This window comes from Dasypus novemcinctus, chromosome 25 (assembly GCF_030445035.2).
Source record: "Dasypus novemcinctus isolate mDasNov1 chromosome 25, mDasNov1.1.hap2, whole genome shotgun sequence".
Lineage (NCBI taxonomy): Eukaryota > Metazoa > Chordata > Mammalia > Cingulata > Dasypodidae > Dasypus > Dasypus novemcinctus.
The window spans coordinates 18,404,286-18,428,422 of NC_080697.1; the positions used below are offsets into that span (position 1 = coordinate 18,404,286).

At 43.2% G+C, this 24,137-nt stretch overlaps 1 protein-coding gene and 1 non-coding gene across 3 annotated transcripts in view; one reads left to right on the forward strand and one right to left on the reverse strand.

The window, feature by feature from the left end:
* Positions 1–1,057: 1,057 nt before the first annotated feature.
* LOC101445407 (uncharacterized) lies at positions 1,058–9,332 on the forward strand. The gene is made up of 4 exons (XR_009183427.2): positions 1,058–1,070; positions 2,130–2,148; positions 3,911–4,017; positions 6,613–9,332. It is a non-coding gene; the product is annotated as an uncharacterized protein (transcript).
* Positions 9,333–11,048: 1,716 nt separating this feature from the next.
* RBKS (ribokinase) overlaps positions 11,049–24,137 on the reverse strand; it is a 118,912-nt gene continuing 105,823 nt past the window's right edge. For both annotated transcript variants that reach the window (XM_071211922.1, XM_004452356.5), the window contains exon 8: positions 11,049–11,353. In XM_071211922.1, the coding sequence (XP_071068023.1) occupies positions 11,180–11,353 (174 nt within the window). In that variant the 3' untranslated portion in view covers positions 11,049–11,179. The remainder of the gene's footprint in view (positions 11,354–24,137) is intronic.

The window sequence follows — 24,137 nt, forward strand, 5'->3', positions numbered from 1 at the left end:
TATGGAGAAGGAGAGTGGACATGGTGAGTATCAAAAACTATTAGAGAAATAAAAACTTATTAGCAGTAAGGAGGGCTAGGACAGCCCTAATTTTAAAAACAGAATTGAAGAGCTGAATTTTTTCCCCCATAATTCTATTATTTTCAGTGAATAGAGTCCTTGAGATCAAATCTAATGTCACTCATCTGTAAGACTTTATATACAGATAAAATCACAAATTAGGAAAAAAAATTTTTTAAATCTGGTTTTAATTGGGAAATGAGGTTACTGATGCGTTCCCTGGAGGAGCCCAGGTTCCTTGCATAGACAATAGGAACTGATGAAGGCAGATGGTGAGTGCCTAGTGAGCCTTTGGAGTCAGACAAGATCTGGATCTGGGTACAGATTCTGACTCTGCCCTTCCTAGTTATGTGACATTAGGCTGGTTCAGTGCACCCAATCGCAGTTTACTCTTATAAAAAGGGATAACTAACAAACTTCATTTACTTATTCAATAAACATTTATTCAGCCCCTATTGCCCGACACTATACAAGATGCTCGGGATCCAGCAGATAACGAGACACAGGATTCTGACCTCCAGGAGATCCAGGTGGGGTACAAAAGGAGCTGCAAGGAGGCCTTCATCAGGCTGAGATGGAACCCAGGACAGGGAAAGCTTTACAAAAGGAGGGCATATCTTAAGGAAATATGCAGAGGCTTAGACTGAAGGAACCAACATTCATTAATCGCTAAAAGATTATCAGTGAAACTGGTATGCAAAGCGCGTAATCGCGATCCGGAAACAGAAACCAGGGCATGGGGCGCGAACCCTCAGCCCCAAAGTTCCCTGTTTGGAGAGGCGGGGACAAGGTCATCCACCACGAGAACAAAGGAAGGAACCACTCGTTTGTGGTCTCGTGGCGGGACTTACAGTGGGAGGGGCGCGGCTTCGGGCACTCCACCCCCCCTCCCCCCGCCAAATTCTCTTCCGGAACGGGCGTGTGCCCCGGAAGTAGTTGTTTGTTGGGGGACCGTAAGGCAGGACGGGACTGTACCGGTGCGGTCGCCATGTTTCTAAGCGCGGTCTCCCGTAAGTGGGGCCGGAGACGGCGGCTGCTGCAAGTGGGAGGCTGCGGCAGGCGGGCCCTGGGCCGATGCGGGGATAGGCGGGCGACCCGGCTGGGCAGCTCCCGCTGCGGGCTTCCCAGGCGCTCAGGGCTCCAGGGCCCAGCGTGCCTCGCGGCGCGCCTCTCCTAAGGGGGCGAGTGCATTTGGGGGCTCTGTGGTGCTGGCTGCCGTTTCACTTGCGGTTCACTGGTCTGGAGGCTCGGGGTGCTTTCCTCCTTCCCTCCATAGGGATGTGCCAGCAGAAATACTGGACATCTCAACTGGGAAGGACCGCAGAATCTCTAGCTCCCCTGCTTTCGAACTGTAAAGATGAGGAAACGGCTCCCGAGAGGGGCAGTGAGGAAATCCCCTGACTCCCTGTCTGTGCTCTTCCTAGCACCAGGCCGATTTCCCGGTTACATTTGGTTTCCCTTCTTCACTTGGTGTGACCTGGTTGCATTGCAGTTTACACTGGTTGATTGGTCAAGCAAGAGGCTTGTTCCAGTGCAAATATTTGCACCTTAGAAGAGGAAGAGATGGAGCAGATCTCTTTTTAGAAAGATTTAAAAGATAGCAAGTTATGGCAGGGGAAACATTAAAACGTGAAGAATTGTCTCTCTTTTTTTGTTTATTATTATTGAAATAATGAAAATGTTCTAATAATGATTGATGAATGTACAACTGTGACTATACCAAATACCATTGCTTGTACACTTTGGATGAATTGTATGCTTTATTAATATGCATCAATAAAATTCATTTGTTTTTTTTTTAAAAAGATAGCAAGTCCAACTGAAATGAGATTGTGCAAAACATTGCATCCAGAATTGTGTTGGTCTGATTGGATCTTTTTTTCTCCCTTCTATAAAATCCTAAAAAGGGATCCTTAATATCTAGGAAATAGCTACTTGAACGACCACTCGTGGCATACTTTAAGTGAAAGATATTTGGTTATTACAGACATGGATATGAACTCTGCATAAGAAAGATAATGAATTGATATTTTTCTTTTTTCTTCCATCCATTTCTTCTCTACAAAAAGTTGCCAAGAGCAAGTCAAAGTAAGTAAAGGTTTTTCTTTCTTTTTACATATTACATGTCTTTGTTAGATTTGTTAGTTAGCCACTACTAATACATCCTTGTAGTAAAAGTAAGCTTTTGGTTTCCATTTTCTAAAAGGATTATTGATGAATTATTTTAGCCCTATGAGCTTTTTCAAAAAATATTTTCCTTCTGCCCAGCTGGCCTACTTTATGATTCAAATACTTTGCTTCAGGGAGCTCTTGCTGTCTTACATAGTTCCAGGATTTATGCGCTTACTATTTTGTTCTTAAACAAAACATTCCAATACTCCGTGCTCTATCTGGATTTCTGTCATATTTCTGTTTCCTCAAATTGAGGACCAGGGACCATTTTTCTGGAGCTCGTTATAGGAACTGAGTGGAACAAGCTGTGATTTCATTAAACCATAGAGCCTGTTTTAATGAATTTTGTGATCCTTTGCATCATAGTATAAGCATTTCAAAAACAACCAAGATCTGTAACAGAGAGACTAAAAATACCAGAAATGTAGAAAAAGAACTGAAATAAGGTTTTCTGTACTAAAAATAAGAAAATTCTGAAGCAACCTTGCTTACAGCCCAAGACACATCAATAATCTTTAAAACTAGGCTTTTAAAATTTTTTTATTAAGGTTAATGAAAAACGTGTTTCAGTGTTTTTCCCTCAGTATCTTTTATTGATTCCACAGCTCTTCCCACAGCTATTTTTGTTGGCATTCCTTACACCCAGGTTGTGAAGGAATCCCCCATGCCTTTAGTTTCTGTAGAGCCACTCTCTGCTTCTCATGCTCTTGGTACCCTTCTTGTGACATCTGGCACATACATCCTGTCTTTGAGAACTTGTGTCACACACCACCTTCCATACTACAGTGTAGCTCCTATAGGGTGCAGCCTTTGTGTTTCCCTTAGAGCTTTCCACAAGGTAAGCACTTAATAATTTTTGAATCTTTGTTGAATGATTATGCCAATCTTAATGAACAGATAAATATATGCTTTTTATGAATGAGGCTCTGTGGTGAACACTGAAAGGGATGAGATGCACAGATGTATAATACAGTCTTAGATGCTTGACATTCTTTTTGGAATTAGATGAGAAATAAAATAACCTGGTCTAGATGGGAAGACAAGACATGAAAAAGTAACAGTATAAGGTATTAAAGCTAGGTGTCCAGGGAGGCAAATACGAACTTTTTGCTTTGGAACGATTGTCTTCAGTGAAATACGAAGGGGAACAAGGTTTTGTGCCTTAGCAATTTATAAGTTTTATTTGCTATATTTTGTCCCTTCTTCACTGTACTATTGCTAGTGCCCTGGAAGAGAGGGCTCTTCTGAGACAGTTGTCATTATTTCCTGACTGGTCAGTTAAGGTTACTGGTGCTCTGGTATTTTTCCCCCTCCTGAGAGGTGAGTTTCTGAGTAGTCCTGCAGCATGGTTTGTTTGTTCTTGCTGCTCCAGTGAGATTGTGACCATTGCATTCTGTGTAATGGAACAAACCTTGGAATTCAAAACCATTGAAATTGTGTTCTGTGGGAAACATAGGCTGTCTTAGAACTGAACCTTCTTAGGGCTAAGTGATCTCCCAGAGCTACTACTACTGTACTGGATTCTCAAAATCTGCCAGCCCCCTGGGCCTGATTTTAGTCTCTTTTCTCAACTTTTAACAGTATATTTTTTTTAAAAAAAAACTTTATTTCAACTTCAAAAAATAAAATAGACAAAAGGCAGCTTAACAAATTATGTTTGTTTACTTTCAATTCTTAGAACCATTCTGGTAAAAATGATAAGCCAAGCTGGGACAGGTTACACCTTCAACACCAAGAGAAGCCGACTACAAGAGAAACTGACTCTTTTGCATTATGACCCAGTTGGTAAGATTCAGAGGAGTTACTCCCCAATAGATTTAGATGCTTCCAGGGCTTGTTGCTCCATTTCCAAGCTGATGCTGAACATCGCTGGCAGTTCTGTGGCCCCTTCACCACTAAAGCATTCATTCAGCAAGTATGTGTGGAATGTTTACTTTGGTGCCAGCTACTGAGCCATGTGCTGGGGTACACCAGGAAACAAGACAGACTCAGTATGTACACACTTGGCATTTATAATCTGGTTTGGGGGAGAGAGAAATAATGATAAATTATGGTGAGTGCTGTAAGAATCAATCCAGATGCTGAGATAAAGCTGCAGGGAAATGGTGGGGAACTTACTTTAGTTAGGGAGGATCAGGGAAGGTCTCTCTCGGGGCAGTTAACCAGGGCCCTAGAGGTGAGAAATCAGCCCTGTAAAGAGAATAGGTGATTGTGTTCTGGAAACAGAGAAGGAGGTTATGGTTTCCCAGGTCATTTGTTTGATAGTGACAAGTTGTTGGGTCCAGATTGAGTTAAACATGTATGGTATCTAAATTTTAGTACAGAAAAGTAGGGCATTTGTTTTTGTACCATCTGCTACAATGCCATAATAAATGGTAATTTTAAATGGTCTTGGGAAATAGGAGAAGTATTTGTCCAAAAGAGACAAGTGTTCCCAAGGCCAGGTTGCCTGCTCACAAACAAAATAGAGTCAGCTTTTTTATTTATTTATTTATTTATTTATTTATTTTATTTATTGCATTCAGAAAATATGAGGTCTCCATATACCTCCCACCCCCCTCACCCCACTCCTCCCCCCATAGCAACAATCTCCTCCATCATCATGAGACTTTCATTGCATTTGGAGAATACATCTCTGAGCACCGCTGCACTTCATGGTCAATGGTCCACATCATAGCCCACTAGAGTCAGCTTTTGACTGCTATTGGTGGAAGCCCTTCCTATTTCTAGATTTCACGTGCAGATTTATGCAAAATAAAGTAACAAATACATTTTATTTTAGAACACTGGGCAGTTTTTTTTTCTCCCCAATTTTGTGTCCTCCTAAACAGCCCCTTTAATAATTGCTTCTAATGAAGATGAGGTCTATACTAACGTGGCAGCATGAAAAAAAATATAAGCTCTGAGAAACACATTTACTTGAGTTCTATTCTTTAGGAGAGATAAAATTCCTTGCTGTTTTTATGGTGTTGGAATTTCTGGTCATTCATTATGATAATAAAAAGGGAATTCTAGGTTTGTACCTGAGGACTAGGAATCTGAACTTCAGGATGATTCCTTCTATGGGGTAGAAAAAATTGTTAGAATAAGAAGTTAGGATATTGGATTGGTGTGGTATTTTCCTCCCTCTGATTTTTTTTGCATCAATCAGCTGGTGAAATCTCAAAAAATAATGAACTTTGCAATAAACTAATTGTTTTTTTACGAGTTTAGGTCCTTTAGAGTTTATTTTTAGGAGTGTGTACTTTATAAGTACTTAATAAATATTGCTTGAAAACCTATGATATTTTAATTATGAAACTACTGGCATTTTCATCCTTAGGAGAGAGATACTAGAAACATACTATTTGTCAGATTGATTTTTAAGTTTGGAGATTGGGAAAGAATACAACCAACCATAAATACTTTTGACCGTAAGTTGAAAGTGGGGCAAAGATTCATATAAATTTCAAACAGACGATTAGAACTTTTCTGATAAGGAATGTTCTGAGCCTTGAAAGCACAACTTTTATCTTTTTTGAAGAAGAGAATGTTCTGAGATAGACTGCATGGCTTTCTGCCCACCTATGAATGCCCTGCAGGCTTGCGTGATCACAGTGTTTGCCTTGGGCCTGCCCCATTGCAAGATACCAAATAGCTTGGCAGTTCTCCCAGGTTTTTTTTTTTTTCTTTTTTAATACCTCAGTGAGTAAGTGGTTAGTTTAAAGGATAATACTTTATTAGTCTGTTCTATGAAGGAAGTCAGGTAAGGAAACGTGGAAAATTTCCTAATGATTTGAGCATTTCCTAGTACACTGTATATCAAGAACCAGCTACATAGCCTTTGCCCTTTCGGAATACCTTTTCCCCATACAAAATTGGATGCTCCTTTCCAAGGGATAAGGATTAAAGTCTAAGGAATAAGCTTATTAAACTTTGTTAAATATATGAGGTATATATAGAGAATGAAAACTTAACCAGTTTTAATTCCACTGATGACCAAATAAGATAATATAGACGTTACTTGAATCAGAAAAGATTTAGGGTAAATCTAGGGAGAGAATTTGACAGACTCATTCTTCTATGAATTAAGCAGCAAATATTTTGATAGAAAGTTTATGTATATGATTGTGGATAGCACTGTCATTTCAACTCAGCAAACATGTATTGAGTGCTTACTGTGTATCTGGCAACATTCTTTTCCTTCTCACAGGAAAGGAAACTGATGCTAGACTTTTAAAGAAACTTGCCCAGGGACTCAGAACTGATAAGCAGCAGAGCCAAGGCTTGAACCCAACCTTTCTGACTCCAAGCTTCCTATTTTTCCCATTACATGGAACCAAATTAATCTCTCTAAAACTTTTTTTTTTCTTCTTCCTCAATATCCTCCCCTGTGGTCAGCCTAGCATTCAAGGCCATGGAGCCCCACTGTCATTCCTGCCTCCTGCCACCATTCTCCTACACCACGAGCTGCTTCTGGCTCACCTCATCCACTGCTGCTCGCTCAGGGGCCAAGCTTGACTCTCCACAAGGCCCGCCCTCACCGTTGCAGTCCTCGTTGGTTAAGTTCCCATGGGGCTTAGTGGACATTCACATGGCCACCTCATGGGGTACTCATGAATTACATCAGGGACTCTTACACTTTCGTAAACTCCATGTTGCCTAGCACAGTTCTGTGGACTGAAATTTTCTTTGAGTTAAGGGAATAAAGGCAGTGAATGAATCAGAGAATTTTCTTGAATAAAACATTGGTTTACTAATCTTACCTGGTCACTCCTTTCAGGTTATCAGTGAGACAAGTTTTGTTTTCACCCATTTTTTTAGTTCCATATAGAATAACAAGGGAGAAATATTTCTTCCAGTTAATATTTGATGGGAGGCTATATTGTTTCTTTACTAGCATTTTGTAATGATTGTTGTTTCCTTGGGTCTAGGAGGATCATTCCTACTTAAGTTTAATTTTAGATGGTTTGAAGTATGTTAAAATAACATTTATGAACAATGTATTATGTATATTTTGTATTTTATTGCTATTGTAGATAAAATTCTGCTGATTAGCTCTAGTGGGTCTTAAGTCCAGCTGCCCATCAGAATCATCTGAGGAGCTTTAAAAAACATTCCAGCCCCATTCTGCACATGTGCATGATTGTTTTATAAGTTTACAACTTCTGTCAAAAAATATATATTTAAAAAATAATAATAAGGTGGGTTGGGGGAAAAATACACCAAATGTAAGATAAAGACTATGATTAGTAGTAAGATTTTGACAGTGTTCTTTCACAGTTTGTAACCAACATCTCATGACAATGTAAGGTGTTGGTAGAGGGTTGATGTATGGGACTCCTGTATGATGTTATGCATCTTTGCTTTGTAAGTTCACAACTTTTACTATATACTTAACTGTTTATGTATATTCATATATAAATGATATAAAATGATATAGCAATCAGATTGGTTAGTGGAAAACTACTCTAGTAATATTTTGACAATGCTCTTTAATCAGTTAAAAAGGTTTAAAAATAATGCAAGTTATTAGTGGTAGGGTGAGATGTTATATATGTTTTTGTAGGTTCACAACTATTATACACTTAAATGTTTATGTATGAGTGATATATTTCAATAAATTAAAAAAAAAATAAATGAATAAAAAATATTAAGCAAGAACCAAACCAAAAAAAATTAATCTATGTCTAAGATAAAAGCAAAAAACCAAAAAACTTTCCAGCCTTTATTTTTTTAAAGATTTTTTTAAATTTCTCTCCCCCCAGCCAAGTTGTCTGTTCTCTGTGTCCATTTGCTTCGTGTTTGCCCACTTCTGTTGTCAGCGGTACAGTAATCTGTCTCTTTTTGTTGCGGTCATTTTGCTGCATCAGCTCTCCGTGTGTGCGGTGCCATTCTTGGGCAGGCTGAACTTCCTTTCAGGCTGGGTGGCTCTCCTTACAGGGTGCATTCCTTGCGCGTGGTGCTCCCCTGCGCAGGGACACCCCTGCATAACAGGGCACTCCTTGTGCGCATCAGCACTGCGCATGGGCCAGCTCCACATGGGTCAAGGAGGCCTGGGGTTTGAACCGCGGAACTCCCCTGTGGTAGGCGGATGCCCTATCCATTGGGCCAAGTCCCCTTTCCCAGCCTCACTTTAGATCTTCTGAATCAGAATTAGGGTAGGGGTGGAGGTGAGATAGAGGAATGGATTTTAAATACACTCCCTTACCAGTTTGGCAATTTCATATACAGAGTATCCATATTGATTGCAGAAGAAGAGAAAAAAAAGCTAAGATCTCTTTGCAGTATGATAGAGACAAATAAGGAGTTGTCATGTCATAGTCCTTTGAGTTTCTGGGTATGGGGTTTTTGTATTTTTGGCAAAGAGGAAATAGAGTGTGTGTATGGGGGGATGGTGTTGGTGTTGGGAGTTAATTGAGTGTGATGGGGCATTAGTTAGGAATTCTGAAACCCTTACCTCCCATATCAGTCCAATTTCATCAAGGCAGAAAGCACTTTGGTTCTGGTTTTATTTCAGAAAATTGGACTCTAAAAGTATTTACAGCGATGAGATTTTTGGCTGTAATATCAATTCTATTGCTACACTAAAAAACTCCATAATCGAGTGTATTAAACCATATCTGGAGAGTACGAAGTTGTGTATTTATTCTGCCAGCCAGGTTGACATTTTTGCTCACTTCTTGTCTTCTGCTTTTCTGGAGTCCAGCTCAGTCTGTCCTGCTTTACTTTTGGAAGAGTGGATTTTAACTTGGTCATCTCGTTGTTTTCCACTTTTGCCCCTAATTTTCTTTTTTAAGCATTTCATATTGGTTGAAATATGACCATGTGTGGTCCCAAGGATGCCACGTTTGGCTGTTGGGCCTTTCCTTGTTCTTCCCCCGGTTTTCTCTAGTCTCCTTTAGCTTCAGGAATTGAGAAACTGAGTAGATCAGCTGTATCCTCATGTCAAATGAACAGTGAAATAAGAGAAAGGAGAGGGCTCATGCCCAATAGGTATTTTTAATAAAAATGGTGATGACACTGTTTAGTTTTGTGCTATAATCCTGTTTTCCCTCCACAGTGAACAAAAAAGTCCTTTTCGTGGAAAAGAAAAAAATACGTTCCCTCTGAACAATGGATTGAAAATGAATTTGATTTATAAATGAGAAGACTGGAGGGCGGGGATACTGATTCAGAAATCCTGCAGCGTGTAATAAAAGAGGAGGAAATGGCATGGAATCACTGCCTCCTGTGATTTGAAGGCCATTGTGAAGGAAAACAATACAGTGAAAGGAAGTTCTTCATATTAGGACATATATCATTGCATCACATTTATTTATCTTTCTGGATATTTTTATAGCCCTTAATAAAAAATATGAAAATAGCCAGTGCTATTGTCTCTTAATGTTGTTTTTTCCCACTATTTGAAATTTTAAAATCAGCCATATTAGTAAAAAGTAACCATTGTTTTATATAATAAAAGAAGTGAAAATTTTCCAGAATGAGACTTATGGGTTGCCAGCCTGCTCCTCCTTGTACTTTGTAGAAAAGGCAGAGTCACTTTCCAAGTGATCTTATATCAACAAAGATATCAAGGGTGACCAGGAACGATAAGAAGGGAGCCTTATAACAAAAACCAAGAGAATGTCTGCTTTTGATTTGTGCCTATGTAGCTTGGAAAAACGCCATTGATCCATTTTCTCAAACCCAGGTCACGAAAGCAATACTTAGGATTTTTTAAGAGAGCTTTTATTCCTTAGATTTTAATAAAAGGATCTATATTGTATTTCCATAAAGCCACTGCCATGGGGCATGGTGGTACCACACAGCTAACTGGCTTGGAAATTATGATAATCCTTCATATTTGAATGAGGACCCTTGCCCAACCCAGACCTGTATACTTTTTCCCTCAAGCTGTTTTCAAAATTGCCTACCTTTCTCCTTTATTTCTCAAATACCAAGCTGAAAGTAAGAAGGGTCAGCTTACATCTTGAGCTCTGCCGGCGCACATCCTACCCCATTTAAAACATTTGGGAATTTGATAGAGTGCCCACCATGGCCACAAGCAATCTAAGAACCCAATGCTGTCTGAAATAACAGGTGTCTCCTCTCCATGGCTCCGTCTGTCTCTGGAGGAAATGCAATAGTAGCTCTCTGGAAATGGAATTAGTTATAGACAGCTGTCAAGTCTGAGAGGACTGTGGTGTTCTAGTCAATTAGCTATTTTTATAGTGTCTTGGTAAAGCTCTGGTTCAAAAGGTATAAGTGAGATTTTGATTCTCAATTTTAGGCTGAAATGATACACAATGACCTTGGGTTACAAGAAAAATCCATCACCTGATATTAGCTAAGCCAAGGTAAAGGATCTGTGACATGCGTGGGTAGCCTTTTTTTAAAAACTTAGAATCTGGTTTAACAAATAACTTGTAAGTTTAGCCCATGGACTAAATGTGGCCTACAGGTGGTGTTTGTATTTTTTTTTTTTTAAATTGATTGCTGGTATTTACACACAAATTTTAACAAGTGCCTGAATATCTGGCTTCTCTTGAAAAACCAGAAGCTTTACAACACTAAGCTAAGCTGAATGTCAGCTGCCCCTTAGAAACAGCTGTTCAGTTCACAGGCCTCCCTGCTCCTGCTGACCCCAGTTTAACATGCCTGCTCCGGCATGGCTGTAGACGCTCTTGCCCACACCCCTGCTGTATAGTGCACATGTCGTGTAACGAACCTTTGGCACAGAGCACTGGCCCCTGAGTAGTGGAAATGCTTGCTCAGACCCTGTTCATAACATCTTTTATTGTGGTTGGCTCTTAGAAATGTATGCAAAGCAAAGATGATCATTGTAAGTCAACAAATGAAAGCTTGGGGATGACTTTTAATAAATGGACATAATACTTGCAAAGGAGAAGAAGGCATGTCATGGTAAACTGCAAGTTTACCAAATACATTTTATTTCCACGTACATTGATTTTGGAATTGAAAGCAATCAAAACAGTTCAAATGGCAGGTCCTTTCTGTATGGATAAGATGACTGTGTTCCTGCTGCCTGGACGCTGACTGCTGCGATGAAATTGGATCTCTTGAGCATTTCTTCCAAGGACAGATTTGGGTAGTAAGCCAGGTAGAAGGCGAGAGCTCCTACAAAACTGTCACCAGCACCCTGTAATTAAAATCACATTTATGCAATAAACATGTGGTCAATCTTGCCCAAACTCAGAGGTCCCGGGGACTGAACCCGGGACCTTGTTCGTGCACGAAGCAGGTGCTCAACCATGGAGCTACCCTGCCCCCCAAACTGCATTCTCCACTGGAAAGTTACTCCCTGCTCCCTGTCCCCATCTTCTCATACTCTACTCTTGGGAAGCAAGTCACCACGTATAGGCCACACTTAAGGGCCAGGTGGAGTTAGACTACCTTCCTGAGGGTAAAGTATCTACATAAATTATTTGGAATTCTTCTGTATGGGAGATAATCCTGTACTATGCATTTATTTAAACATATCAATATTTTATTTGGGATATATTTATTTTCTTGCTTAAATTGTTCTAATTTTGGCCATTGGAAAGTTGGCTCCTTCGTCTGTATGACATACCCCAATCCTTTTATTGTATGTGTGTGTGTAACTTTCTGGCACTAGGACTCTATAGTCTCATCTTGCATTTTCCCTGCTCCAGCCCTAGGATCAGTCATTTCTCCATAAAAATGTGCAAGCAGAAAGTGGTGAGTGCTGTCCAGATGTTATTTTCAAACTAAATATGGGAAATATCAAATTTCTTTTTTTCTGAAGCTTCAAAGGTCCAAGTAGGCCATATGGGAACCCATGGAATTAGCACCTCAAAAATGTCTGTTGACCTCTGTGTTAAGGCAGGATAACACCTCGTCACATGTATGACTAACAAATGTGTTTAAAATAATTTAAATGTGATTGTACAATGTCACTTGAAAAAAGTTCTGGTATTTAACAGCTTTCAGGGTCATTCCCCATTTCTTCCCCACTTTGCTGGTCCTTACACCCGAGAGCTTTCTTAACAAATCTTAAGGCTATACTTGAGCCTTTAAAAAGAGCCTTGGCATGGACTAGTGCTCCAGCAGCAGTTGAAGTCTTTGGTGAGCTACGTGCCCAGCACTGATGGGCGCCAAAGGAGAAGTAAAATCCACTGTGGTTTAAGTGCTACTTTAATAGTTTGGAAGAAGTCATAAATACTGTTGGATTTTAAGAAGGCCTGCCTTCCTGAAGAAGGGGTTTTGTATAAATAAGATGTTACAGAGAGAAGGCAGGCCTCAAAGAACAAAGACGAGGTGGAAGGAGCAGAGTGAGCTCCTGAGACCGTGTATTTAGAAGGACATTTCCCTTTTTTACACAGATACAAGAGTCAAGATGAAAACTTGTCAAGAAGTCAGAGGAAACCAGGTGTGAATTCAACAACTGTCCTTCCTCCCATAAATGTTTTCCAAGTGCTCAAAATGTGTCAGACACTATGTTAGGTGTTTTACAACTGAGATACGATAGAGAAAAGATAAACCTGGCTCCTCTCTCAGGCTTTACAGCATAGCAATGTGACTTGAAAAATGTCTGAAAGCAGAGAAATTAGTGGCTTGGGTGGAGGAGGTATTATGAAAACATGGAACATGTGGCAAGATAGGAAGAGTTATGGCAATGTAAGATTCCAAATCTTGACTCCTCCATCCATCATATATGGAATCAAATTCCAGATTGATGAAAGGTTTGAATATAAAAAATAAAAGAGAAAAACAATTGGATGAAAAGATGAATATTTGTATTCGTTTGGTGCACAAGTAATTGTGGTTTTGCTTTGTTGAAATTTGCCATTTGATATTGGTATGCACTCTTAAATAATGTGGTTATATTATACATCATTTTCTTTTTTATTTATTTATTTATTTATTTTTTAAAGATTTATTTATTTATTTAATTTCCCCCCCTCCCCTGGTTGTCTGTTCTTGGTGTCTATTTGCTGCGTCTTGTTTCTTTGTTCGCTTCTGTTGTCATCAGCAGCACGGGAAGTGTGGGCGGCGCCATTCCTGGGCAGGCTGCTCTTTCCTTTCACGCTGGGCGGCTTTCCTCACGGGCGCACTCCTTGCATGTGGGGCTCCCCCACGCGGGGGACACCCTTGCGTGGCACGGCACTCCTTGCGCGCATCAGCACTGCCCATGGCCAGCTCCACACGGGTCAAGGAGGCCCGGGGCTTGAACCGCGGACCTCCCATATGGTAGACGGACGCCCTAACCACTGGGCCAAAGTCCGTTTCCCTATACATCATTTTTATGTGCATTTCTCACTTTATAAGCTAATGACTAATTACTTGCTGTTTATATTTATTTTAGACTATGGAAATTATGTTAGACAAAAAGCAAATTTGAGCGATTTTCTTATTTGAGTTCATGGGTCGTAAAGCAGCAGAGACAACTCACAACATCAGCAATGCATGTGGCCCAAGAACTGCTAATGAATGTACAGTGCAGTGGTAGTTCCAGAAGTTTTGCAAAGGAGACGAGAGCCTTGAAGATGAGCTTAGTGGCTGGCCATTGGAAGTTGACAATGACCAATTGAGAGCAATCATTGAAGCTGATCCTCTTAAACTATATGAGAAGTTGCTGAAGAACTCAACATCGATTATTCTATGATCATTCAGCATTTGAAGCAAATTGGAAAGGTGAAAAAGCTCGAAAAGTGGGTGCCTCATGAGCTGACCGAAAATTTAAAAAAATGTTTTGAAGTGTCGTCTTCTCCTATTTTATGCAACAGCAATGAACCATTTCTCTATTGGATTGTGATGTGCGATGAAAAGTGGCTTTTATACAACAACCGGCAATGACCAGCTCAGCAGCTGGACTGAGAAGGAGCTACAAAGCACTTCCCAAAGCCAAACTTGCACCAAAAAAAGGTCATGGTCACTGCTTGGTAGTCTGCTGCCACGACAGCTTTCTGAATCCCGGTAAAACCATTACATCTGAGAGGTATGCTCAGCAAATCATGAGATGCCCGGAAAACTGCAACGCCTGCAGCCGGCACTGGTGAACAGAAAGGGCCCAATTTTTCACAACAACACCCGACCGCAGGTCGCACAACCAATTGTCGCACAACCAATACTTCCAAAGTTTAACGAATTAGGCTACGAAATTTTGCCTCATCCTCCATGTCCACCAGACCTCTCGCCAACCGACTACCATTTCTTCAAGCATCTTGACAACTTTTTGCAGGGAAAATGCTTCCACAACCAGCAGGATGTAGAAAATGCTTTCTAAGAGTTTGTCGAATCCCAAAGCATGGATTTTTACGCTATAGGAATAAATGAATTTCTCATTGGCAAAAATGTGATTATAATGGTTCCTATTTTGATTAATAAAGATGTGTTTGAGCCTAGTTATAATGACTTAAAATTCATGGTCTGAGAACGCAATTCCTTTTGCACCAACCTAATATAATCCCAGGCAGGAGAACCACAAGCAAGTCAGTAAACCCAAAAGCCATAATGGAAAAAGAACAAATTTTAATTTTATAAAAACATTTAAAAATGGTATGTCCAAATTCACTATAAATAAAGATAAAAAAGAACAGTTGGTGAAAATTCTTGCAATACATATTCCAAATATTAAAAAAAAAACACCTTCAAATTGCTAGGAAAAGGACAAATTCAGGATGAAAATGGACAAAATATATAGACATGCAATTTTTCAGAAAAGGAAATGTAAATGGTTAGTAAACAGTGAACATATGAAAAGATGCTCCATCACTAGTAGTCAAGAAAATGCAAATAAAAATCATTTTTACCATCGCATTTTGATAAAAAAGAACTAAGACTGATAACAAGACCAACAGGTACTGTCATACAATGCTGGTGGGGAGGTGGAGGAGTCATCACACAATATTCATTAAAATAACAAAAAATATGCCCGGTGATTCAGCAACCCTGCTTCCGAGTCTACCTTACCAGAAATAAAATCTGTAAAAGGATATATGTACAAAGATGCTTATGACAGTACTGTTTCCAAAGGTAAAACACTGGAAACAATTTATCAGGAGAATGGATGAGTAGACTTTAGTACTTTTTTTTTTTTTGGTAACTTCCTTCTTTTCTCTATTTTCCAGTTATTTTTAAATGAGCCAGGCCAAGGACTTCTGGAACTTTACTGGAGTTTAACTCGTGCCTCTGCAATTCTCAGAGTGCTCCTGCACCTTGTATCTCATCAGTGCAGGAATTCTCATCTTGAGGCTTGGGCTGAGAAAGGAAGACATCTGCCAAGGGTACCAAGTGGTTTAACTGCAAAGTGAGAGTGCGAGCCTGAGCCTCTCTGCTCAGGCTCTGCTTTAGTCTGGTCTGGGAGGGCTGGGCCTGTCCGTAGAAGCCGGCAGGGGGCGGGGTTCGCTTCCCACTCTCCCAGGCAGGAATGGGAGGTCCCTGAGTGGCAGACCTGACGACATTATCACTGAAACGATCTTTCAGGCAGGCTCTTTTAGGCAGGCTGCTTTGTCTGTGCTGAGGGACGGCACCCCCCACTCTCAGCAGAGTCTTATTACGGAAAAACATGTAGCTATTAATAAGAAAAAGTTAGCAATATATAATACGTAAATATCTGGAGAAATGTCCAAGAGTTAAGGAGAAAAGCAAAGTTTCAGTGTAGCTATCCCATTTTTGTGAGAAAATGAAAAACCAAAAAGAGCAAAAAGAACACCTATGTGTATGTGTGTATTAAAAAATACAGAGAAGTATGAAGAGGGGATATGTATCACATTATTAATATTTGGTTGTTATTTGGATGGGAAGGGACAAAATTTTTCTTCATATATGTTGATACTGTTTGACTTGCAATAAGCTGGTAATACTTCCAATTTAAAAATTAAGAGAATAAAGGTGCTCAGTGGCCAGGAACGCCATGCCTCTGTGCCGCCCTCACCTTTACCTTGCAGCCTGCCCAGGGCAGAGGCACGAAGCCGAGGGAAACCATTCCAGCGTCACTAGTGAATTCTGATTCACACACCCCTGTTGGCTACAGAGAAGATTTTAAAAGAAGCTGAAAAAAGATTGTACTTATCTATAGATCTCTATAGAAATCACTTAAATTACTTCCCCCTATAGCCAAACCGGGGAAACAGTGCTCATAACATGGCATGTGCTGGAAGTAGAGGCAAGGATGATTTTCACAATGTTGCTTCTCTTCATTCTCAGTGCTACATACTGTGTTGGTAGAGAGTGAAAAGGTAAGTTCTTCTTGTATTAAAATTAGGGGGTTTCCCTCCAAAGAAAACTCTAGGTTAGAAGGCTTCACTGGAGAATTCTAGCAAATATTTAATGAAGATATACAACTAATTTTATACAATTATTTTCAGAAAATAGAAGGACCAAGGGAATGCTTCTTAAGTCATTTTCTCTCTCTCTCCACACACGCGCACACACACACACACAGAGGATAATACATCATGACTAAGTGGTACTCATCCCAGAAATGCAAGTTTGGGTTAATATTTTTAAAAAGATCAATCAATATAATTCATTATATTAGAAGTCTTTTGTAAACTTAAAAAGTTTTGCTATATAATCTATATACCAGAATAAGAAATAAATTTAAAAGTTTTAAAAATCTTATGATAAATTTAATAGATGCATAAAAAACATTTGACAAATTTCTATATCCAGTCATGATAAAATCTCAGAAAATCTGGAATGCAAAGTAACTTGATATTTTTGATAAAGGGCATTTTAAGAAATCTACCGCTAACATCATACTTAATGGGAAAGACAATGCTTTTTCTCTACTATTGGGAACAAATCAAGGATGTCAGTTTGGATGACCTGGCCAATGTAACCGACAAGGGGGGTAAAAAAAGGCATACAGATTGCAAAGGAAGAAGTAAAATGCTTTCTTTGTAGATGCCATAATCACCTATGTAGAAAATCCTAAGGAATATAGAAAAAAAACACTGACCAGAAATAGTGAGCTTAGCAAGGTAGCAGAATACATTACATTTCTATATATTAGTAATGGGCAATATGAAATCAAAATCATCAGAATATTATTTCCAATAGCATAAAATACTGTTTAAGGATTAAATTTCACAGAACGGTATAAGACCTGTATATTCTTATTATGGAACATAATAAAAATGAAAGAAAACTTAAATAAATGGAGAGATAAACCATATTCCTGTATTGGAAAACACAATATTGCTAATATGTCAATTTTCTGCAAATTGATGCAGAGAGTCAATGCAATTCCAATAAAAATCCCAGCTAGGAATTTTTAGCAATTGATAAATTGATTCTGAAATTTATGTGAAAATGCAATGGACCTAGAATAGCAAAACAATTCTGAAAAAGAACAAAGTTGGAAGATGTTAACTATCTGATTTTAAGACTTACCATAAGCTATAATAAGCAGACTGTGAGATATTGATGAAAGGTTAGATACTTAGATCCATGGAACAGAAAACAGTCTAGAAATCGACCCAAAGATATATGGGTCGATTTATTTTCAACCTAGGTATTCGTTCAATGGAGGCAAGGATAGTCTTTAAAACAAATGTTCTGGGACGACCTGATATGCAAAAACACAAACACTGGGGAGTGTTGTGGCTCAGGCTGTTGGGCACCCGCCTCCCACGTGGGAGGTCCTGGGTTCAGAAGAAACAAGAAGACAACGAAAAGACAAAAAAAAAAAAAAAAAAAAAAGACCAGAGAGGAAGGAGCCACGAACCCTTACATCACACCACAGGCACATGTCCTTTGTGTGTGACTTTTGTTTTAGTGAAAATGAAGGTTAGGTTGCCATGGCTGAGTTACTTGATATTCTCATTGTTGAATCTATTTATACCACAAAGCTTTCAAGTGCCAATAAATTACTTGGCTGTTGATTCACATCTTCGGTATAACTATTTTTATACATTGAAATGATTTTTCAAAAATGGAAAGTGCTTTAAGAGTGGAGGCTGTATTGTATCACTGTGATTTTCCTGTAAGCAAAGTACTTTCCAATCAATCATTCTTGGAATAATGGAAGAGTTCTCACTGATACAACATGACGGTTTTAACCTTTTACTGAAAATTATTTTTGTGCCAAAAAGGGGTGATGGCTTAATCTTCCTTTAATAAAAAACACCCCCTGTGGCTACTATTCATTGCCTTCTCCCAATGATTTCCTCTAAAGGAGAGCCACTCTCGGGTGGCTGTGGCATTCGGAGGCCCCTGCTCTCCTGAGGGCCGTCGGCCTCCTGGGCTCTGGGAAGTTTGGGGCTGAGGTCCCCGTGGAGGCAGGTGGAGCAGCCGTCGGTGGAGAGAAAGGACAGCACGGCCCGCTCCACGGACCACCAGAGCCTTCGTGGGTGGAGGCTCTCTGCGGGGCCGGGGGTGGCAGGCTCTCTCATTAGGAACCGAGGCAGTGTCGCCAGGGGGAGGTTGGCTTCTCATTTCCCTTCTCTTTCAGACCATCCTCTCTGTCCACCTGCCCCCCTCTTCCCTCCCACTGTCCCTTGCCTGCCTGGGGGTCTTGACCATGACTGTGGGTCTGCACCTTCACTGAACTTAGCCCGCTCATGTCCCAGCTCCTCGGGGCTCTGCACCCTGGGGAGGGCCAGGAGCACACTGATGAACCCGGGAGCTGGGCAGTAAGTGCCCGCAAGGGGCCGCACGCACGCGCCGGCAGATGCACCTGCACGTTAACCCAGGCCCTGGTGGCCTGCACGGGCTCTCTTCCTGAGGCCCTGCCCAGAGCTGGGCCTTCTGCTGGGCGCTCTGCATGTTACTGCCCCTACTTTTCACAAGAACCCCGTGGACGGCGGTGGCGTGGGGCTGCGTGTATGGTCACACGCACTGGCATGCACAAATGACGCTCAGCTGAGGGGTGTGTGCCTCAGAGGGGCACCTCCTCCTAATTCGCACCAAGTGCCATGGTGGCTAGCAGCACCCCTGGGTGATCCTCACTTTAAAGTGAAGGAAATTGGGATTTGAAGAGGCTTGTCCAAGGTAAAAAAAAGGGTGGCAAATGGCAGAGTCAGGATTTGCACCAAGGACACGTGTGTGGGAATCCAGCAGCTGGAGAAGCTAACTTGGGCTCAGATTTTGCCACCTCACCATGGGAAGAGCTTGTGTTTTCTGTGCTGATGAGGAATGACTGGGAGGGGGGCCTGGGACCATGGCTCTCTAGTGAGACTCTTCTAGATGGGGGCCCCACTTTTCCTCTGGGTGCTTCGGGCAGGAACAGAGAAGGGAATGTGAACTAGAGGTGTCCTGGGCAGGTGTGGGGAAAGGGTGAGGGTTGCAAAGGAAGCAAAGGTTTCAGGAGAGACTACTTCAGAACGCCCAGAGGGTCTGTCTGGGCAGGGAAGAAGAGGTTAGGAGGGACTCAAGAGACCAGGAGCAAAAGGAGGGAACCAGGGGGGTGGAGGACATGGGAAGGAGCAGGGCTGAGAGCTGGCTGTGGTCAGAGGGCAGGTGTGCAGTTACGACTACAGAGGAGAAGTGGCTTCAGATGGCAACAGAGTCTGGGGTCACCTTGGGAAGGCGGAAATGGACAGAGGAGTCCCTCGAGTTGTGGGTGACGCGGGTCTATGGGCCTTGGAGGTGGCCGATCCTCACGGCACTGAAGCCATCCCATGATGGCAGCGGTGGGATGGAGAGGAAGACGGTGACGTGGAGGCCACCATCTAAAACAGAGTGATCAGGAAAGAAGGCCGAGGGGGCTCTACGTGAGCCGCAGGAACCCCAACGAGGCAGGAATCTTTATAGACGAAGCTGCAGGGAATGGGCGTTGGATGAGGAACAGCCATCTCTTGAGAGGGCCGCTTGGGGAGTTAGGATGTAAGGAAGCTTCTTTAGAAGGATAGGACAGCTAGAGGACGTAAACAGAGGGTTCAGGAGGGGGAGAAGCGGATCAGGACGCTGGGGCAGTGAGGGCCTCTGCTGGGCCCTGGGCTCTGTGACCTGCCTCCTCGGCCCGTCACGGGGTCCTCTTCCTCCTCTCACACATCCACGCTGTGGACCCCTGGGTTCTGTCCTTGGCCCGTGGCCTTCGTCGTTCTCCATAATTTCCTGCTGTAGTCTCATCTGCTATGAATACGAGGAGTCCCAGCCCAGTATCTGTAGCCCAGAGTCTCCTCCGTCTTCAGATTCATCCACCTACCTGTGAGCCTGCTCAACCAGGTGTCCCTCGCAGGCCACGCTAACTCAGCATGCCTGCGCTGAGCTCGTGCTTCTGCCTCAACAAGCGCCGCTTCACATCTTCAGCTTGTCTGTGGCACGTCCATGCGGAAAACCTGGGGTGTCTTCTGGAGATCTCCTTCCTACCTAATTCATCCTCTGTGGCCAAACTGAAATGCTAAGTACTTCTCGAACCTGTTCTCTCTTCTCCACCGCCACTCCCCTGCCCCACTATAGACTCATATCACCCTGTGACGACTGTAGTACCTTCTAACTCGTCTCCCTGCTTCCAAGCTGGCCTCTTCCAACCCATCCTCTACTCTGCTGGAAATCTGACCATGTCACTTCCTACCTACAGCCCTTTGAAAGTTTCTCATCTTTCTTTGGATACAATTTTAGGTCCCTGACATGGCACATGAGGCTCCCTAGCCCACTTTCCCAGTTTCATTTCTTACTTCTTCCTATTAACTTAAGGAACATTGAGTCTGTTCATGGAGACCCTGGCTTGGACTCTTGCCTAGACTAATTCATACTCACTTTTTTTTTTCAAATTTATTTCTCTCCCCTGCCCCCCTCCCCCGGTTGTCTGCTTTCTCGTGTCCATTTGCTGTGTGTTCTTTTGTGACTGCTTGCATTCTTGTCAGCGGCACCAGGAATCTGTGTCTCTTTTTTTTTGTTGCATCATCTTGCTGCATCAGCTGTGTGTGTGGTGCCACTCCTGGGTGAGCTGAGCTTTTTTCATGTGGGGTGGCTCTCTGCAGGGCGCACTCCTTGCACATGGGGTTCCCCTACATGGGGGACACCCCTGCGTGGCATGGTACTCTTTGCGCGCATCAGCACTGTGCTTGGGCCACCTCATCACACAGGTCAGTAGACCCTGGGTTTGAACCGTGGACCTCCCATATGGTAGGCAGACGCTTTATCAGTTGAGCCAAATCCGCTTCCCCTTACTCACTTTTAAAGACTCAATTTGGGTATGAACTTAGTCCTCACGTATTTTTGAACTAGTACTATATTTCAAAGCTCTGTGCTGGGCTTCTTCCAGGAAGCCTTCCCAGATCCCACCAGCCCTGGCCTCCTCCTCGAGGGTGGGAAGACTGCCTTCATCTTCTCCAGATCCCAAGACAGTGCAGCGCCCAGCTCAGGGCTGAAGTGAACGCTGACAGCCTCAAGGACTCTCAGGAGGATGGGTCAGCCTAGAAGCACACACTGTCCTAAGAATGCCGAGAGGAGGGAGAGCCATGAGACAGCCTTGTGAAACTCCTCGTTCCCCACCTTCTAGATGACAGAAAAGTGGATGAGTTGGAAGGCATGACGGGCATGAAGTGTGGCTGGGCAAGAAAAATCCACGTGATGAAAATCCCCAAGGTAAGAGCCTGTCAGGCGGCGGCTACAAGAGCTCACAGATGAGCTCGCAAGAAGGATGTCGTCAGCCAGGCTTCATCTGTTAGGAATCTGTGCCCACGCTGGATGAGTCACAGCCCAACTGCTGAGGGACCCTAACCGTTAAAGCCCTTGCATTCCTCCTCGATGTCTTCATGCATTCCCTTGGACAAGCAGATACCATTTTCCTTTCTTTCAAAACCTCTCCCTACACAAAGCTATTCAGATTCCACACTGTGGACCTAAATTCCTCAGCCAGGCTTGTGGTTTTAGGGCCAGAGAAGAGGCAAACGGGTTGAACCATGACTCAATCACATGCCAATGGCACTATTTCTTCTTCTTACAAAAGGATGTTGCAAGGAGCTTAGGAAAGGGAGCGCGAGCTCACGCAACCCTGCCAGGTTTCCTGTCTACTTCCCACCACCACGCTGGGGCCACCCAGTTCCACCTGGACGTTCAGCCTTGCTGCCCACCCTGGGCATGAGCCAGCATTCCCCCAGGGGAGGGGAGTTTAAGGAGGGCTGCTCCAACTGCTGAGATGACTGGTCCTCAGACCAGCCTGAGGGCAAGTCCTGCTTGGTTCTTGCTTCCAGGTTCTAAGAATGGGGCTTCTGCCTGGTTCCTCTTTGCAGGAGGCTGAGGCAGGAATAGCTGAGAAGGCCTGGGGCAGGACAAGCCGTTCTTTGCCCTCAAGGGGCTGTTCATCTAACAAGCAGGAGACTTGGTAGTTCTGAGCCTGGGGGGGCAGCACAGAAAGGGTAAACCAACCAGGTCTTAAATCCCGCCTCCTCTGCCTTTCATTATCCTCTTTTAAGATTGGTAAAGTCATGCCTTTACATTTACACGAAGGCCTTGTCTGTCATTTAGAGTCACAGAATTGGGTAAAATGTCCTATAGTTTTCTCAGCTGGGACAATGCAGCCAATGGTTAGAGTCAGAAAGACCAAAGTCCTAATTTTCCCACTTAGTAGCTGTGTGACCTCTGGCAAGGTGTTCAGCCTCACTGTGCCTGTTTATCTATCTGTCAAACGGGAAGCTGACTCACGGGGTGAATGTAAGGACTGAATTAGATGACCTATGTGAGAGGGCCTAGCTCGGAGCGGATGCAGGGTGGACTAAACGGGCTCTTCTGGGAGGCCCCTTTCTCTGCAAATATTTTTGGAAATGGAAGCTCAGGCACTAGTCAAAGGGGGCTAGAGGGGAAGCAGATGTGGCTCAAGCGATTGGGCTCCCATCTACCATATGGGAGGTCCAGGGTTTGATACCTGGGCGTCCTGGTGAAGGCAAGTTGGCCCACGCGGAGTGCTGCCCTGCACAGGAGTGCCGGCCAAAGCAGAGAGCTGGCACAGCAAGATGACGAAACAAAAAGAGACTCAGAGGAGAGATAATAAGAGACTTAGCAGACCAGGGAGCTGAGGTGGCACAAGAGAATGATTGCCTCTGTCCCACTCTGGAAGGTCCCAGGATCGGTTCCCGGAGCTGCCTAATGAGAATACAAACAAAGAAGAACATATGGTGAATGGACACAGAGAGTAGACAATGGAGGGAGAGGGTTGAAATAAGCAAATAAATCTTAAAAAAAAAAAAAAAAAGGGAGGGGGTCTAGAGTCTGGGCTGGGACTGGCTTTGTGTTCCCAGCTCAGAGTGGAGGGAGAGGGTGGCCAGGAGTGTGTGGCCGCCAGGGAGAAGTGGCAGCAACAGTGTCCCGTAGCCCCTGGTGACGTGGAAGGCTGGCTCCAGAGAGTCCGAGCAGTGCCACCTGATGTGCTGGGGCTCTGAAAGTGCCCTGTGGGCACTGGGGAGGTACTTGATGGGGATTTTAGAGGTGGTGTGTAGACTAAAGAAATGGAGAGTGAAAAAAGGGCCAAAGTTCCTCTGGTAAGAGTGTAAGACTGGGGAAACCAGGTCCATTTCGTGCTTGAACTGGGGTTGAGCGAGCAGTGAGAACGATGCAAGGCCGCTGGGCAGAGGCCTGGGGCTGGAGAAAGCCCTGCACCTCTGCACTGGCACCGCTGCTCTGACGGGGCACCCGGGCTTCTGCCGCAGCGGGCCGGCCCGGGGCAGAGGGCAGATGCGGGGGAGAAGAGCTGCTGCGAGAAGCCAGTGGGCGGCAGGCAGCTGAATGGGGGGCGGGGGCGGCGTGGTTTTAGAGGCCATCCCTCTAGCTCTGCTGGAACCTGAAGTTGGGGCCTGTCCTGGCTGGGGATGGACACTGGGCCCCGGGGCCACCTCAGTGTGACTGACCTCAGCACACAGAATGAGCAGAAGGCTCGACCTGGGACCTACCTCGAGGTCATGCCTTCCCAACTGAGGCGGAATCTCCCCCAAGGGGATGCAAATTGGTTCGTGGGGTGCAAAACACTTAGGCAATACAACGCGGCTGGTCCAAGGGCTGCAGACAGACGTGAT